This window comes from Calypte anna, chromosome 2, assembly GCF_003957555.1.
Source record: "Calypte anna isolate BGI_N300 chromosome 2, bCalAnn1_v1.p, whole genome shotgun sequence".
Taxonomy (NCBI): Eukaryota; Metazoa; Chordata; class Aves; order Apodiformes; family Trochilidae; genus Calypte; species Calypte anna.
Window position 1 is genome coordinate 79,340,539 of NC_044245.1, and position 19,295 is coordinate 79,359,833.

General features: G+C 39.1%; 2 protein-coding genes across 8 annotated transcripts; one reads left to right on the forward strand and one right to left on the reverse strand.

The window, feature by feature from the left end:
• Positions 1–972: 972 nt before the first annotated feature.
• CCT5 (chaperonin containing TCP1 subunit 5) lies at positions 973–9,099 on the reverse strand. The gene is made up of 11 exons (XM_030444400.1): positions 8,923–9,099; positions 8,030–8,090; positions 7,775–7,939; positions 7,102–7,300; positions 6,183–6,375; positions 5,110–5,259; positions 4,666–4,785; positions 4,081–4,266; positions 2,822–2,959; positions 2,267–2,447; positions 973–1,257 (listed from the first exon to the last, which is right to left on the reverse strand). Exons 1-11 carry the CDS (start codon positions 9,025–9,027, stop codon positions 1,130–1,132), a joined length of 1,626 nt encoding a protein of 541 aa, XP_030300260.1. The 5' UTR covers positions 9,028–9,099; the 3' UTR covers positions 973–1,129.
• On the forward strand, positions 9,090–18,639 carry ATPSCKMT (ATP synthase c subunit lysine N-methyltransferase). 7 transcript variants are annotated; one of them, XM_030444401.1, is made up of 5 exons: positions 9,090–9,214; positions 9,863–10,149; positions 11,895–12,032; positions 13,025–13,075; positions 17,849–18,639. In XM_030444401.1, exons 1-5 carry the CDS (start codon positions 9,166–9,168, stop codon positions 18,044–18,046), a joined length of 723 nt encoding a protein of 240 aa, XP_030300261.1. In that variant the 5' UTR covers positions 9,090–9,165; the 3' UTR covers positions 18,047–18,639. The 7 variants fall into 7 exon arrangements, with proteins under 7 accessions (XP_030300261.1, XP_030300267.1, XP_030300262.1 ...); XM_030444407.1 differs by lacking the exon at positions 9,090–9,214 and adding an exon at positions 9,336–9,400; XM_030444402.1 differs by lacking the exon at positions 9,090–9,214 and adding an exon at positions 9,402–9,470 and having other exon boundaries at positions 17,849–18,638.
• Positions 18,640–19,295: the final 656 nt, after the last annotated feature.

Here is a 19,295-nt window from a genome sequence, read left to right on the forward strand (position 1 = left end):
CACACCTGTTGTCTTTTTGTGTTTCTGAACATAGTAAGAGATGGTTCTACATAAGCTAATATATTTATGGAATTTGGATCACAATTATTCAGAATGCCAGACTTAAGTGGCAGTAAAATATGATGCAGCTGTTGTCTACTAAACTGGATGTAAACAAAGCTATTTAGCAACACAGTAATAAAACACCCATTACTCATTTTCTAACAATGAAAATAAAGCTTTGCAGCCTTAGTCCTCAAACAGTGGAGGAAATATACTTTATTATAACCAGTCCTGGAGCTCTCCTACCATAAAAGTCAAACTTGTAATTTCTACCCTTTTATCACTGCTCACTAAAGGATCTTATTTAAGTGATGTATAATCACATCATGTAATAATTAGAGGAAGACCTGCTAATAACCTAAAAGGTTCCTACTTTATGAAATCTGAAAAAAAAATTACATAATTTGTTTTTTGCTAATAATTTCACAAAGCACCTTGCTAGTAAGTTTTACTGAACCATTTAAGAGATATTTGGGACTTACAAAGTAAGTGCACTCAATTGTAGTGACATAGGCACAAGTTTTGGAAAAAAAAAAAAAAAAAGCCAAACTTCTCCTTGTACATAAATCAGAAATACACTTAAAAGGGTACCACAAGATTAAAACCAGAAGCAACTGGAAACATGAAATACATGTCACTTATAACTACAGACTAAAACTTCATACTCATACTTAATCTATTTTACATATCAGAATTACTGGAGGCTACAGTAATTTTCTCCTTGCTTCACCGAAGAACAACAGACCTCTTAAAATGAGAATCTGTGGGCTTTGCTTACAAGCAGCTAATGGAGGTAGCTGTAGGAGCAATGCAAAAGGATCCATGGAATTCTATTACCAAGTTATCTGGTTTTTTTTCCCTATACATTAAAAAAATGTTTTCTGTGAATATTCACACTTAAGAAAAGATGCAATACTTCAGAAACAAGTCTTGAAACCACCAGTGCCAAGTTGTTTTATTTCCAACAATTAGCCATTACAGTATCTGGAACAAAAAATGTCCAAAATAAACAGCTGAAGATGAAGCATCAGAATACTACAGTCTTCACTATTGCTGTGGCCCCCTTATTTTTCTTGCTTTCCAAACTTTACTCTTCAGACTCCCCTGGCCTACGGATATCATCAATCTTCAAGATCATTCTAACAACCTGAGTTGCCAGAGAAATTTGCTGTTTCTTACCAATCAAGGTTTCTATAACATGCTGCTGCTTCATATCTGCCAAAAAGAAGTAGAAGAATTAGATACCTTTCCCAAATCTATATATAACATTGAACCTGGAATACTAATTTTCATGTAATTTTAAAAAATGTTTAAAAATTATTACTCTTGGTCACTACAGTTGACAATTTGTACAAACTAGTTTTATGTCTGGGTTCTTACCACAGCTTATGGAACATTAAGATCTCTTTCCCAACTGTTTCCCAATTATGGCTTTTCACTTTTCTGCATAGTTTTTTTAAAATACAGTTTTAACACGCAAATATTAGAACCAACCTAAGGGCTGAACAATGACTAAAGTGGAAGTTATGTCATAAAAACATAAGCACCTTCTCACAAAAGGGTTGGATTCACATGAACACAATGTCTTGCACTGTGTTCCAAAATTTAACACCTCCTTTTCTGTGAGGGCAGAGGGAAGAGAAGAGAAAGAGTGTGAAAAATACATGTCCGGATGAAAATAAATTTTCATACACTGGTTTTAGTCTTCAAAAGCTTATAAAAGGCCTGCATATGCACTGTTGTGAACATCATCACTTAAAGATATATCCAGCCTTTTGTTTACTTCTCATAAGCTGTTTCTAAGAACATCTATTTGTAGGGATGCAGTGTAAACTGGACCAATACAAGTGTAGTATTTCTAAACGCAGGCTGTGTCTGCCTCACAGTGGCTTCCACACCGCTTTTACTTCTGCATCACAAGGTCAGCCAGCATCTTCAACTAATCTTGCCACCAAATAAACAGCTTTCAAACAACTGCCCATTTTCTACCTGCTAAACATGCATATATTGCACCCCCTTCATTTCCATTTACTATGACAAGGGGAAAGACTTTGTAACTGAAGTGATGCAAAGGTAAAAAAAAAACATAACAAAAAAACAAAGGGGTGTATGGGTGGGAGACCTGGGGAAGGGAGGGAGGGTTGACAGGCAAAATAGTAAACCTTTGATCTTCCAAGAAAGAAAAACCTGTTACGCTGCTCCTCCTCCACACTGCAGTGCTTACCATTTGTTCCTTTCTGCAAGCAATCAATGCCAAGGGCAGGATTATTTTCTTTCACTTGCCTAGCCCGCACTTCGGTCATGGTCTGTATTGGATTCATACCACTGTTCTCTGAGAGTGCCATGGGAATTACCTCCAGGGCATCTGCAAAAGCTCTCATAGCATACTGTTCCAAAGATGGGCACTAGGGGAAAAGAAATTTAAATTCAAACCACTGCTATTAACTCCAATGTTAGCAAAAGCAGATTTTCATGCTAGCTGTAAAATATATACACAATATGCAGATTTTCTTCAGAATATGCATCTCTGTTGCAGAAGATGGATGATACCTACTTGCAAATTAAAGCCATTTTAAACTCTTAGCAGAAAAGCAAAATGGTACCAGTAATGACTTTTTACAGAGAAGTGAAGGAAAACTTTGAACATGCTTTGTCAGTAAGTTCCATAATATGGACTTTCTGGAAGCTCTTTGATGTTTTTTTTTAGAAACTCTTATGATGGATTTAATCCTTATCTTCCACTCATAAATAAAAAAAAGTTTAACTCCTCCTTTCTTACCTTATCTGCTGCTTCACTGACTGCCAAGGCACAAGAAATTTCAGCTGCACCACCACCATATACGATGCGATTATCACGAACAAGATTCCGGATAACACACAATGCATCATGAAGAGATCGCTTGGCTTCTTCAATGATCTGGAATTACGAAATAGTATATATTTTACAACACAAACAACTGAAGTCTATGTAGATGTATCTCCTAGTACAGAAATGGAAAATGAAAATGAATGTCAGGGCCTCTCCATGGCTCCAATGAGGTGATACTACTGCTATGTTATGCTAGTCTAAAATACAGTACGTTAAAAAACAGCGGCAGAAAAAGAATAAAAATATGCAACCTTTCACTGATACTTTAAAAATCCATAGATTAAAATGATCAAAATTTACATAGTATTTATGTAACGAGCTAGTATATTTCTGAGACACAAAACACTTGAATTTCAATGCAGCATTGTTTTCAGACTGCAATTTCATAGAATGTTAGGTTGGAAGGGACCTCTGGTCCCTGGATCATTTGTTCCAACCCTTCTAATATTATAGTTTATATGAGATGTTTCAGCACTCTGTCAAGCTCAGACTTAAAACTTTCCAATTTGTGTCAATTCCCAGCTTGAATCAATGGAGGTCCCTGCCAACCCAAACCATTTTGAATCAATGACTGAACACGTTATGCTAACCAGTAAAGCAGTATTTTTGCTTTAATGAACTCACACTTCGTACTATGGGTTATGCTCTTCTCTTCCAAAGGTTTTTCATTCAAAGTAGGACTTGACCTATACTAAATACAACTTAACACTAACAGTAAAACCAAGAACCAAGCTGAGTCTATAAAAGCATTTAAAATGGTCTTGTTTTGTAGTTTTTTAATTGTTTTTTTGTTTGCTTGTTTTCCTAGGCCTATAAAAAACCCATATATTTCAAAAATGCTAATATGCTTTTACTCATAAAAGGGACTCTCCCACAAGAAAAAACGTGAGAACAACCACAGGTGATATTATTTTTGTATTTATGTACTAGATTGTCCAGTAGCAAGAAAACAAAGTTTTCATGCAGATACACTGGATATGAATCTAACAAGTGATTTCTAACTTGTTAACTTCTAACAGTCATGACTGCCTACAGCCTTGCCCCCATTCTTTTTGTCTACACTGCAAGGAAAATTCAGACAAAACCAGGAGGAGGTAATATCCTTTTGAAAGAAACTACACATTCTGTAACTTATGTATCAAGCATTCATAACAAACTAAGCATCTCACCATTTTATTTCCTCCTCTAATGAAAATGGTCACAGCTCTGGAGTTCTGACACTGCTCAATGACAAGCATCCTGTCCTTCGTTGTTCCGAAGGAGATCTCTCGGACAACACCGGCAAATCCCAGCTTCTCTGCAGTGAGTTCACAGAAGCGAGGGACAATGCGGCCCCCGGTGGCAATGGCGATTAACTGAAGGTAAACAAACACCAATTATTTTGAGAAGAGTTTTCAGTTATATTCTCATAACATAAAAGCAGTGGAAGACAATCTGCCAATTGCCTGCTCCAAGAGGTTATCTTCCCATTACTTCCAAGTATTTCAGGCTTCTGCAAACAGCAAGCCTAAAGTGAAAACACTCCTGGCCACGTTAACTTTTAACAAGCAATGCGCATGCATTCTAATTTTAAACCATTAACCCATTCACTGTCATTTTTCCCACAAATCCTCAGTGATTTGTCTCCAGTAGCTACCCATACATATGATTACACAGTTCTATCCAGAAATCCTGAATTTTTAGCTGATACAGCCCACTACTTAGCAAATGCTTGAGAACTGGGACAAAGTCTAACTTCAGAAGATTTTACTTACCTCTATTTCAGGTCCACCGACCCAACGAACAGCAGGCAGCTCATTCTGGAGCAGCAAGTGATTAGCCTCATCATCAAAACCCCACTGGCAAATAGCAAGGTTTGCACCAGTGTCTTTTATCTGAAACCAACACACAACATCAATCTTCTGATGATAACTAATACAGAAACGAAAAATGCTCTTTACAGTTTTATTCTCTTATTTTTCTCAAAACACAAGTCTGAAAAAGAACTATCTGGCATACAGAGAAATTCAAGTACATTTCAAACCACTGTGGTATCTCTTTCTTACATAAACTTAACTGCTATTCATGGCCTTACAAGTGCTTTTATGTTGCTATCAGGATTATTAGCTCATTTCTAGAAATAAATCAATACACTACACCATTTTTTGTTAAGACTAGAAAAAGAACACACAGAAACCAGAAATAATCTTAAAGACTACCTGTTTCACCATCTCTTCAAACTTCTCCTTTTCATACTTCTGCAGTGCCTTGTAATCTTCTACAGATGTGACATCAAGCTTATGCTTGGTTTTAGGCTTAGGTGGTTCAAATGGACAAGTAAGGATTGCAATTTTAGCATCTTTAAGCTCCTGTACAATTTAAAATAAAAAAAGTTTGAGTTTTGACCTTAGTATCACCCCCTTCTTACATCTGCAAAACATACAAACATATCTTTAAAAAAAAACAGGGACAGTAAGAAACTTGAAGATCATTTGAATTATTCTAAAGTGAAGCTAACTATAACCAAGTATTTCCAGCAAAAATGTCTATAACCTACTAAGAACAAATTTCACAGCTTTAAGACATTGTTTAAACCCTTAACAGCCTTTAATAATGATTTCTTGTACTAGTTTAATCTTTAAAAACAGAAAAAAAATGAAACCATTATTTAACCTACCCATCCTTAACCACTGAGGATATTACATGCTCATCTTCACAGCCACCTTTTAGGTACCACATGACTGATATTTTCCACCAGTCTACCTTTTTATATATCATCATATATACAGTGTCATCTATTAAGAAAATATTCTAGATGTCTCCATCTTTCTTGATGTTGCACATAAAGTTGGGAGACCTTAGCTACATCAATGTAACAAAAGGACAGCTGCTGTGAGTTCCAAAAAGGGACAACCTGCCAACTCACAAAGCTTAAGAAGTATTTCTGGATACTAACTTGCATTAAGCATCTCATGCATAGCACATACAGCCATTTCTGCTTCAACACAGAACTCTGCACCTGTTCTCAGTTGTAAAGAAATTCCACCCCATTCCCATCCCCATCATTTTTTAGTTACTCAAGACTGCTGTAAATTCAAACTTGTTCTTTTTCAATATGAGGAATTAAACGCTCCTTATTCCTTTCTCTGATGATATATAGTTAAAAAATAACCAACAAGCCACACCTTAACAGTCAAAATACTTAAGAAATGCTATTCTAGCATTTAAAGTGGGCTAGACAATTTTATTTAGACCATTAGAGATGAGAGACGCAGAGAAGAACATCACTTACTTTAGGCATCTGTGGATGACTGAAATCTTTATCCACAATCACTCCTTTAACCAACTGTGTATCTTCCAGTCTACCTCCCACTTTGCCTTGTACTTTGATCAGCTCAAAATCAACATCTTTACGTTCCATATCTGCTACTGTCAGTACAGCATTTACAGCAATTTCTGCCATCTGTCTGTGACAACGGTTAACTCTAGGTTTAAAAAAAAAAACAAAACACAGTAAAGTTGCATTACATTTCCATGTTTTGGAAGAACAAAGTTTTTCTATCAATCTCAGATGAAAAAAAAAAGTATCCCTATAGCAAACAACTTTTAAACACTACTATCAGAGATGGGGTGTTCTAATCATTCGTTCACAAAAGATGCTAAATACTGTTTGTCTAATTAGTCTTTTTGTGATCCTAGTCTCAAGATATGGATTTGAAACCAGCAAGAAGAATTAAATCCTAAGAAACACTCAAGTCACAAAAAACACTGTTAAGAACACTCTGCAAAGTAATGCCTTACAATGACTAAATTAATATACCACACATAGAACCTATAATGAAAAATAACTGAATGGAATTATCCTACAAAAAATTTTTAGGAAAATCCCCCACAAAACCAAACCTTTGAGATATAATAAAAAATTGCTTTCAAAGGTTTCCATTATTCTTGGAAATCACCATCATGCAGAAAGTTGGAACAGGTTAGAATAAAACAGTTTGCAGCTGTTTAACCTTACATAATTGACCCTGAAGAAAAACAGGGTTCAGTTTCTTTTCCCCAAGACATGAGTTCACTGAGCAAAATCTAACATAAAAGAACCATCAGCAGCCACTCCAATAACACAGTTTAATAATTCATCAAGACACCATGACTTCTGCAAGCATTTTTAAGTGAAGCTTAAACACGCTTCTGAATTTTTTGTGACTTACACTTTAGAGCCTAGCGTTGTCTTTGCTGTCTGGATCAGAGGTTCAGTGTTCTGTGGATCAACTGGAAAGCTGTCACTGATTTTGTCTAGATGCTCAATAGCAATGCGGGCTGCCTGCTCGTAACCGTCTGCGATTCTGATGGGGTGAATACCACGATCCAGTAATTGCTCAGCCTGTTCCAACAGTGCTCCAGCCAGGACTATAGAACAGATTTTTAAAATAATGTTTACTCTTCCACAGGTTGAAGTATAATTTTTAATACATTATCAGAAGTTTCAAAAGTATGCCTTTTTAGTCTGCAATGTTTTAACAATTCAAGGTTTCTTAAATAACAACTCAAATCCCTAATTGAGAGGCTTAAAAAGAAAGCTGCATTATATTAGACCAAAAAGAAGCACAAGTACCAAGGCACGACAGGTACACGATTATGGAAGAAAATTGTTCAGAAAGGTACTGAAAGTACGAAGAAGGCTCTCAGCACTAACTTGAAATGTACCCATACTTAATAAAAACACAAAAGCATTTTTCTGATTAGAAGAAATTATAATACCAAAGTGGTGAATGCTCTAATGTGTTACAGAAAAGCTATTATTTGACTCAAAATTTCTTAAAGTAGCTGAAAAAGCTTTATTTTAAGCTGTAAAGTTACGTTAAATTCAAAGTCTTTTCTCACCAACAACTCCAGTAGTACCATCTCCAATCTCATCATCTTGAGATTTAGACAGCTCCACCATAAGTTTGGCTATTTGGTGATCTACATCCATCATATTCAGGATGGTAGCACCATCATTTGTCACAGTCACCTCACCATCTTTGTCCACCATCATTTTATCCAAACCTAAAAAAAAATAATATTCAAAGCATGAAGGGAAAACTAGAAAACCTACAAAAATAATTGAAAGAACTATTAAAATGGGTTCATTATTACCATTGGGCCCAAGGGACGTTCTGAGAGTACTTGCTACAGCCTTTGCTGCCATTATGTGGGACTATAAAACAAAGAAGAAAGAAGTTAAATTACTATCGCACACCCCAGAATAATGTTACTAAGCAAAGAAAAATACAGAGAGAAAAATGCTGACTCAGATATCACAATTTAACTGACAACAGCCAGTTGTAAGTGAAAAATATAAATAAAATTGGTATTGTTTTTATGCCATAAACATTTCCCACGCCTTTTCTTGTACTGCTGGCACTTGCACGGCTAAAGCATGCAAAACCATAGCAGGCAAAATGACAGCCCCGAGGATCAACGCAGGAAAGCAACAGAAGCAAGCAATATTAGAAGGACAAACCAGTATAACTTTGTTTCATTTTTCCACCAGTATTTAAATCACACGCATTCACGCAAATCAGCTTACTCGCTCAGCCACAGCACTTATTGGGAACAACCGAGCTTCAAACAGCAAAGAGGAGGGGAACGCGTGTATGCCTAAGGGAGGAGGCTGCGGGTGCCTCCTAGCCCACGGCGACCGCGAACCACGGCAGAGGGACGCGCCGCGTTTACTGGAGAGACCACCCTGAAACCACGCGGCTTAGGAGCGGCCTCACGCCATGGAAACCCCACAGACCGGGGCAGATTCCCAGCCCCGGGGGCGACATCTTCTCTCTCCCTCCATCGCTGCCCCACTTGCGAGCCCATCCCAGCCTCCAGGCGCCCTGCCCCCGACACGGGACAGATGACCGCATCCCCACGGGCTCCCTCCTCCCGCCGCGGCCTAACGGTGCTTGCTCCCCGCCCCTCACGGCGGCATGGCGCGGCGCGGCCCGCTCACCGAAGGCCCGCAAAAGGACCCGCGGTCCCAGCCGCCGCCCGCCTACCTTGAGCGCCTCGAGCCCCATGAGGCGCGTCTTGCGCTCCTGGTCCTTGAGGATGAGGAAGGGGCGCCCATACTCATCGAACGCGAGAGTCCCCATGGCCGACATGGCTGCTGCTGCCGCCGCCGCTCCGCAACAGCCGGATACAGCCGCGCCCGCCGCACCGTGACGCAAGAGCGCTGGCCCCCGTACGGCTCCGCGCCTGCGCAGCCGGCCGCCCCGCGACACATTTAGCGGGCGCGACCTATGTGGCGCCTCAAGCGGAGCTTTCTGGAAGCATCCGGCACGGGGGGAGGTGCGCGGCGTTCACGGCCACGTCCATTACCTGGGGGGCATTAGTGGGAGGGAAAGGATGCTGTATTAGGAAGAATGGAGGAGCGAAGCGCGGCAGCAGCCGCCTGCAGCTGGGGGTGTGAAGACACAGGGACAGACCCAGGGCGGAAGGGTGCGCGCAGCCTCTCTCAGAGGCGCCCTCGGAAAGGTTTAGTCCTCTTCTCCCCTCTAAGGGAAGTGGCATTGCCTTCCCCTATAAATGGCGGCCGAGAGAAGCGGTACGGTGCCTCCCAGGGTGTCTGTCTGAGAGGGGGGTGGGAGAACGGCATTGGAACGGGTTCTGAGGCAACGCTCCCCCTGAAGGGCGGAACGGTGACTGCTCAAGGAGGTTCCTCTTGGGGCGGGCTGCGGGGCTGTGCGGGGCGGGGAGGTCGCTGTCTCCGCCGCCCTTGAGCTGTTCCCGCCGCTGCTGGCCGGCTGGGTAGCAGGGAAATGGGGGATTAAACGCAGACTGCTTTCCTGCCCTGAAAAACTGGCCTGGCGCTTCAACTCCTCTGAGGCAGCAATGTTAACTTGTCTCTAGGGATCGGCTAAGGGCGTGTAAGGTTATTTCGTTTTTAGGGTGCACATAATAAAGCTATAAAAGAAAATACTCTTTGTCTACCTCTAGGTGTGATGTCCGAGCCGGTAGTGAAGGAGAGCCCTGAGGGAGCGGGACGGCGAGAGGACTGTGAGGGCAGCTCCAAAAGAAGGAGCTGGGGGCTGTTGGTCACCGCCGGTGTCGGTGGGACCTTGGTGGCACTCTATGCTGTGGCTACGCCTTTTGTGACCCCAGCTCTCAGGAAAGTGTGCCTGCCTTTTGTTCCTGCAACATCCAGTCAGATCCAGAATGTGCTGAAAATGTTAGAAAACAGAAGCGGCTCCCTGGTTGACATTGGTAGCGGGGATGGCCGTGTTGTAAGTTACAGACTTTATGTCTTCCTTTTATGTTAGTTCTTTCAGAAGTGCCAGATGCTCTAGCCATGCTTGCTAATGTTTACTAATGTTTATGAATGTCTTTGGCATTCGGTGTTTTTTGCTTGAGTCTTAGGTAAAGGCTCAAAGCTGAGAAAAGTTTATGTGTGGTTTAAGTGAGTAATCAATATTTTTTGCTCCAGTCCTGCAGTCCTGGCCCTGCTTCAACATGAATGTGGTTAATCTAGAATAACTACCAAGAGAAATGGTGAGACTCACCCAAGCAATACTGTGTTTCCAAGACATTATCTGAACCCCGGTTTGTGAAGTGTGGTGCTAAGGATGTAGCGTGGGTTGGTTTTGGCTTTTTTTTTTTTGTTACCAAATTTTGTGTGCTGTTTTATGACCCACCTGCTTCAAGTCAATTTTAGCAACAGAATAGTGCATTAAGCAGGTTTTAAGTGGAAAGAAGCAAGTTCTTGAATGTTAGCTTTGTCCATATCTCATGTGAATGACTCAACTGCTGGTCCGCATTAAAATACTTGATTTGTAAATCCCAGTGCGTGAAGACAACTTAGAACAAGTTGTACACCAACAGGAAACAGAAAAGAGCAGAGGCATGAGAGAAGTGCACTTTCTGTTGCCCTGTGTTCAGAATTCTAGCTGTTGACAGTCATCTAAGTCATCTAATGGACTAGGTGTGGTGTGTTTAATTCTGATTTTATTAGGTGCCTAAATGGAGACTGAAGACTACTTGGAGAGAGCCAGGTGGCTAATACTAAATGATTGGTGTTGCCTTAACTCATCCATCCTGAAAAAAGTTGAGCTTCTGTTCAGGTGCTTTTAAAAATGTAGCAATTAGTCAGGTGTAACACACAGTGGAAAGCACTTGTTACCACTGTTTGAGAACTTCTATTAAGAAATGCATAATTTTTCCTCATTTCAACTTGCCTGTTCTGTCAAAATTTGTCAGGAACCTTTTAAATCATGACTTAAACTGTAAATCTGGAAACTGGTGCCTTTTTGTATTCTCTGTAGATTTTTACTTAAGAAATTGGGAAACTTTGATCTTGTTTGAAGACACTTGGAATAAAGTTTAACAGTTCTACTTCCTGGGGTCTAATTTAGAGGAGTTTAGAGGTATTTGAAAACGTATTTATCTGAATTACCATTTGCCTTTTAAATTTATATATGAAGCTTAGCACTGGATAAAAGTATACTGTAATATCTGTGTGAGGGTTTTTCTCAATTTTTAAACCTACGTTTAAATTTTTGACCTACTCTTTTTTTTTTTAAATGTAGGTCAACAGATTGCTTTCATGCTTTTTCTATTGTTAGGTCATTTTGGCTCTAATTTAGGGGTCTCTCAAGTACCTGCCCATCACTGCTTTTCAAATAAGTGCATTTTGAGCATTTCTGCTTGTGTATTTCACTATTCTCTGCACGGTCAATTTTACTATGCCTTAGTAATGAGTTAGTGTCATGAATATGTTAAACATTTATGTAATCACAGGCATATTATAAGCTTACAGCTTATGAATGTTTAGTGGTTAATTTCAGTGTGGCTAGTCATAATAGTAAAGTGTAGTTTGAGTTTTTGTTTGTTATACTGCTAATCTGTTGTGGATTAAAACCTGAGTGATTTACAGAAGTGCATTTCTTTGCATTAGATTATAAGTAAAACCAAGTGCTCCTGTTTAGGTTAATATATTTGCTCTGTTCTGAGTGAATATTTTTCTTCCTTGTAGGTGATAGCAGCTGCAAAAAGGGGATTCAAAGCTGTTGGTTATGAATTAAATCCTTGGCTAGTCTGGTACTCCAGATACCGTGCCTGGAGAGATGGGGTACATCAGAACACCAAATTTTATATATCAGACTTATGGAAGGTAGGTGGTAGTATCTAAGAATGAATATGGGATGATTGAGAAATGTCCATAATTTGGAGGTACTTTCTTGAAATAATTAGAGTGGCTGTCTGGCCACAAGGTGCTGTCTCAAACTTTTGAGACAAGTTTGTGAGCTCATGGAAACCAGACTCATGTCTCTGCTGGTTTTGTGCTTTGGTGAAGTGCTGTTCAGTACAGGTTCCTTGAGCACACTCTCATGCTTGTGCCTGAGGTATGATGTGGGGTCATGTAATGTCAGGCTTCACTGAGACATGGTTCTGTGGAGTCAGCAAGGAGACTTAACAAATGATGCAAGATGACTATCTCATCTGGTGTTTCTTTAGGAGTGTTCTTCTGGTTTTGAGCATTGCTTGAAGGTAACTTCTGAAGGTTACTGATTATTTTTGCAGTTTTCAGTAATTTGAGTCCTAATTGCCTCCTTAATGAAGTGTGAGTTTTTTGGTCACATTTATGTGGGCCTCTCCCTCCCTGAAAGGCTATTCCTGTCAATGTTTGGTTTTTGTTTCCTTGGTTTTTGGGGGGGTAAAAGTGTGAAAGTATTGTTTTTATATTTGTTCAGAGTAAATTTTCAGAGCACTGACTGGAAGTACACAGGCACTGGAATGCCTGGCAAGTTTATATCTAGCTAGCATTTCATAAAAGTGGGACAAACTTAAAATGTACTTCATTTTAACATATATGAGTTCTGGAAAAACTTAACCATGAGTAAAATAGCATTTTCTACTAAATGGTTACTTTTTGCACTATTAGAATTGGTGCCATATTCTTGGCCAGGTGGTAGAAGTCCAGCGATCTGAAGTTGGCTCTGTGGAAATTTCTGTGATGCAAAGTTTGCATGGGATCTCCTTTTATTTTTTGTCTAAATCCCTGCTGAAAGGAGTGCAGTTAGAGGGATTAGTGGAAAAGAATGGTGAGAACATGTCCAAGAAAGTGCAGTTTTCATTAAGACTTGTTCTTAAATTTTATTTCAGGTTTCTTTTTCCCACTATACAAATGTTGTTGTATTTGGGGTACCTCAAATGGTAAGTTTGCTATTTGTGCATTGTTTAATTATTTTAATAAAACATTTGGTGCCTGTATGTCCTGCTAGATGAACCAACCTGCAGAATGTCAAAGGTAGTCAGTATTAATATTTTGATATTTCATTTTTGCTTATTAATGTCCTTGACAAAACCTTGTGAAACTTGTGACAGATGCAGATTTGAGCTCTAAAAATTGAAATGTTTTTTGAGGAGTACTTGTCCACTAATTCAGAACTAAAATGAAATCTGCTGAGCTCAAGTAGCTTGGAGGAAAGATTGGTTCTTGAAATTTTTGGCTTTTTCATACTGAAAAAAATGAAGATTTTTCAGGGGGAGGATGGTGTTGGAAATTGGCTACAACTGATTTCTGAGAACCTTGTTAGAGGAGAGTACTGAACTTTGCTTATGTTCTCCAAAAACTAGATCACCTCAAATAGACCAGCAGATCATATACTGAGATAATCCCTTACCTGTATTAGACTGTGAGTGTTTAGGAAGGGAGACAGATATGTCAAGTGTAATTGTTAGAGTACCAGTGCACAAATTCTTTACCTTTTAGGAAGGCTTTATGGCCTATGTTCACTGTGTCTCTGGGGAAAATGCATTCTTCAAAATTGCTCTAGGAGCTGAGTTGCATAGTGACTGCTTTAGTGATGGATTCAGTAAATTCAGTCAGACTACACATTTAGTTTGGCTTTCATCTTTATCTAGTTTTCTTTTTTTACTAGAAAAGAGAAAAAAAACTTAAATATTTAAATATTCTTTATTTTGATTTGTTATTAGAACCTTCTATGTAGGCTGCATATAAAGAAATGAAACAAATAGCTCAAATACTTCTTTATTGTTTGCTTCTGTATTGCTGCTTTATCTGCAGAGTCAGATGTGGGATGAAATGACTGAAGAGCTTCATTAGCTGCTATAACATGCAACATACACTGTTAATATTTTTGTAGTAGCAACAGGAAGTTGCAACAAGCATACTAAAGGTTCCCTATTCTATGCGTTTTCTTTAACAGCATTGGAATAAAATACCTACTTCCAATACAGATTGTAACTCGTTGCAAACTAAAGTGAAAATACATTTTTTTCCCTCTCTGCTGTTGTGGATGGCATATTAGTGAGAACTACGATGTTATTTGTGGTACAGACGTTGCCAAGTTTGGAGGTTATGTGCTCTGCAGCTCACGTTCCAGGAGGGGGCAGTATAAATACTTGAATGCAGTCAGAAATTCTGCAGTTCCATTGAAGGAAAATTTGCAGGTGAAGAAAGATATTTCAGTAACCTAAAAATAAGCAAATGCCCTGGGAAAATGTGAGTAAACCTAGCAGAAATACTGTCTTAACTTTAAATGCAATAGTATGAAGTGGATGAATTAGTAACAGTTATGACAGAAAGACTAGCTATAGGGCTTGGAATAACTTCTGTAAAATCAGCAAATACTAAGCTAAATTCTTCCACTAAACATACTGTCCTAAATGTAGCAGATCCAAATATACGAGCTACTTTGTTTCCTAAGCGTTTGTTTACTCATGATACCTTCAGAAGTTGTGACTATTTTGCCTCCTGAATGACTAAATCGATTTTCTGGAAACGTTAATGCCTTTTCTCTCTCTCTCTCTTTTTAGCCTTTTTTTGATGCTGTCACATAGTACTTGTAATTCATATCCAAGTTTGTCTTACAGAACTTGGATTTATTGATCTTCAGGGAAGACCAAAACCTCTTTGTTATTGCAGGTGTTTGGGGAAAGATGTGTTAATCTAGGAGTAGCTGCAGAGTCTTTTACCTGTTCAGTGTGGGATGACAGAATTCTAACCAGGTGTTCATGTTCACAGCTTCTGCATATTTTAACTGATTATATACACTAAAAAAAAAATTTACTAAACTTATCTATGTAGACATACCAAATGAACCCTAACCCTGGCTTGATATAAAATACAGTATGATTATAACATCTCATATTACTGAGAGATTTAGCTTCCATACCACTTTGGTTCAAGAATACAATTTGGACTGTTAATGAAGTTTTCTAATTTGAGATCATATAGACATGGATGTCACAAATTTTCATAATTATTAAATTGGTATTTATAATTTCTGTTAATGAGTTATTCCATTCTTTTCTGGGGTCTCAGTTAAGTCTGAGACACCAAAGTGGGCTTATCTTTCTAGTTTATTTAAGGTGCAGTAGCAAAAAACTTTAGAAGTGTTTGCTGGAAGGATGAAATCAGAGCATAGGCTGCTTAAGAATATTCAGAGGTAACTTTTTGATATATTAGATCTAGACTGTAATTTTCCTAAAATAATGCATTGTAAGCTCAAATGTAGCTATAATAGGATGTTACATCAAAGGCATACCCTGCATGTATGTGATAGTGGAAGCTATCTGCAGGGTTTGAAAATACATTTTCTTCAGTCAGTCTTGGTTTCTAATTATGTTCTGTTTTGTTGTTTGGGGGATTTATGCAAGGTTTTCATTTGTTTTCAGTCATTTATAACTTAAATTGAACTGTACTTGTTTTAACCTTTGAATATTTTAATGCTATGTCATGATATCAAAGTAAATAGATTATAACACTTATTAGAAGTAATCTGGAGATTGTTGTTATAATTACTTCCTGAGATGAATACAGTATGTAAATATAAAAGGAATTCCAAATGGATGTGCACTGATCTACTTAAGCATAACATCAAACTTTCCCAAGGACAAAAATGGTTAAATCTATCAAGTGTAATTTTTATTTTTTCAGAACATAATGACTGTCTGGGGTGGGAAAGAAATTTCTTTGAAGTCTGTATGTGTTAATTCATTTCTCACTAAATGCATAGGAGAATTTGGAAGTACTTCTTGGAGACAGAGTATCTGACTGGGCGGAGTGCTGCTCTTTTCTGGAAGAGCAGTGATATTTCCCTTGGCTCTCATAGCTGCTCAATTTTTGTGAATTGAGGAGACCTAGGCAGCCTAGACAGGTCTTCAGCCAAGGAGAGCTGCATAGTGGTACTTGACACTGTCCCCTACAACATCCTTTTCTCTCTATGGGAAAGGTAGGGGTTTGTTTGGTGGGCTATTTGGTGGGTAAGGAACTGGTTGGATGGTTGCATCCAGAGAGTCAACAACTCAATGTTCAGGTGGAGGTCTGTGATGAGTGGTGTCTCTCAGGGTTCTGTAGTTTCATCAATGACAGACAGTGGGATTGAGGGCACACTCAAGGAGGATTGCAGGTGACACCAGGCTGTGGGGTGCAGTTGTATGAACTTCAGGATGATCCCTCAGCCTGAATAATGGGATGCTGTGCAGGGAGACCTGGACAAGTTTGATAAGTGGGCCTGTGTAAACCTCATGAGGTTCAACAAAGATAAGTGCAGGGTCCTGTAGCTGGGTTGGGGCAATCCCTGGTATCAATGGAGGCAATGAGAGCAGCCTTTCAGAGAGCAGCTTGGGGGTGCTGGTGGGTGAAAAACTGAACCAAGCTGCTACTGTGTGGTCACAGCCCAGAGGGCCAACTGTATCCTAGGATGCAGCAAAACCAACCTGATGAGCAGGTCAAGGGAGGTGGATCTCCCTTTCAGTTCTGTTTCTCTGAGAGATCACTTGGAATACTGTGTCCAGGTCTGGGGCTTCCAGCATAAGAAGGACATGGACCTGCTGAAGCACGTCCAGAGGAAGGTGATGAAGATGGATAGAGGGCAGGAGCAACTCTCCTGTGAAGGCAAGCTGAGAGAACTGGAGTGGTGCAGTCTGGAGAATACAAGGCTCCAGGGAGAGACCTTACAGTAGCTTTCAGGTCTTAGAGTTTATGTAATAAAGATGGGGGTAAACTTAGCAGGGACTGTTGCAGAAGAACAAGGGGTAATGGTTTTGAACTAAAAGAGGGTAGATTTAGACTGGTTATAAGGAAGAAATGTCTTATAATGAGGGTGGTGAAGCAATGGGGCAAGTTGACCAGAGGGGTGTTAGGTGCCCCATCCCTGGAAACATTGAAGGTCAGGTTGGACAGGCCTCTAAGCAACCTTATCTAGTTAGAGAGGTCCCTGCTCATTGCAGGGAAGATTGGACTAGCTGATGTTTAAAGGTCCCTTCCAATACATATCATTCTAGGATTCCACATGCTGTTTCATATAGTACTACTGTAGGGAGTGACATGCATATTTTAAGATTGGAGCTGACTAAACTCTGTTTCAGTAGCATTTAACATACCAATATTTTATCATACAGGGACAGCAGAAGGTTTACTTTGGCTCGTCACCCAAAGGATGTTTTAAATGCCCTAGGATATTTCTTGGCATTAGGCTGGAAATTATGAGAGGCACTGGCCTTTGAGTGTTGCACAATTGCTCATTATACTTGGGTTGTCATAAATAAGATAAATTCAGGGGCTGAACTCATTCTCTACAGAGAAGAATCGCCCTGAATTATGAAGTGGAACATGCAAAGTACTTTGTAAATTTGTGTGGTTGTTGGTTTTTTTTTTGTTGTTGTTGTTGTTTGTGTTTTTTTTTAATATCTATGAGATTATGTACAGTTCTTGATTGAATTTTTGAGTTACAATTTTTGTGATCTTACCAATCAGGACAGACACAATAACCATTTTCTAGTTTTAGATATTAATTTCTTTGTCTGCATCAAAGCTAAAGTGTGATCATGTGTATCAAATACTTTTCTATTTTTTTTCCAACATTTTTTCAAACAGTAGAATTCTCATGTGCACTGGAATAAGAGTCTAAAGGGAATGGTTTTTCACTGCTTCTGAAAGCTTCTATTGTTGCTCAACAGATGCCACAGTTGGAGAAGAAGCTAGAAGAAGAACTGGACTGTAATGCCAGAATCATTGCCTGTCGTTTTCCTTTCCCTTGCTGGATCCCAGATCACACTACTGGAGAGGGAATGGACACTGTGTGGGCCTATGATCTGAAACATTCTAGAGGATGTGAAGCAGAAATATTGGAAATTAAATCAGAGACAGAATTCTAAGCATCCAGTTTGGTTCTGTACTGAGATTTTTGACTGTGATTTCCTCTGTTAAGATAGGATTAACTTCAATGGAGTCCTGGGATATGGATATACATATTCCCTGATGTAACTGAAGCACACTGGTTATCTGAAAGCACAAAGAGGGTGGTGAAACATGTCGTTAAATTGCTTAATGAAGTTAGTAAAAATTATGAGAGTTTTACATAAGTGGAAAACATTAATATGCAAAATGGGATAAACCACAATTCACTACTGTTAAGGGGAATAAATGTCTTAAGGTGAAATGCTAAAATCAGTGAACTTAATTTGTGCATTCTTTCTGGTCCTACATAGCTTTTGTTACTGGTGTTGGAAGTGGTGTGTGAGTTGTGGCTCCCAAGTGTCTTCATCATGTTTGCCAAGTAGACATAATGTTGCATGCATCAAATTGATGCAGGTTGAGTATGGTAATGATACCAGTGTTTTACACCTTCAGCGTTAGCATTTTAAAGTTGAATGTGAGACAACAAGCAAATACAATTTGTTTATTAATTTACACAAGTGCAGTCTTTGATTTTGTCTTTGATTTTATCAATATATTTTTCTTTACCTTGTTACGTGAAGACAAAACTGCAGAAATGAACTCTTATTGAACACTTACTGGTATAAGCCTCTGACCATGATTTTTCCTAACTTCCCTGATATATGAAGGGTTTCAAAAGTCATCTCCTTGGCACTGAAGTGTCAATACTCCTGTGTGCTCAAACCCTGGATAAGGTATGGGTAAGAGTTGATTACATTAATGTATTGGGAAGTCTGTCTCTGAGTCCAGAGCTAGTTGGTCTGGCTGGCTTGGGTAAATCTGAATAGACCTCATGTAATTTATAGTTAGATGGAAGGAAGGTTTTCAACCAGACTTATGTTTTCACTTCTACTTTTCTGAGCTAGGCCATTTGATACAATTTTTTCATCGCTGCATGGGTTTTCCTGAGATGTCAAGCAAGCTTTCCTTGTCATTTTTGTTGATGTTGATTTGCCATGGGATACTGGCACTGCCGTGACATTTTCCTTTTCTAGCATGGTTACAGCGCCTTTCTATTTTTAAACAATCTGCTTACTTGGTTATCCTTTTGGTTCACAGGTAAAGTTTGGCTGTTTTCACCCTTCAATGGTTTTGGCCAAAGTTAACATATAGGCTGTGAAGCAGTGACTGTAAGTTAGTCAGACCTTTGCATGTATGACAGTCACAGAATGGAGCTGGAACAGGCTA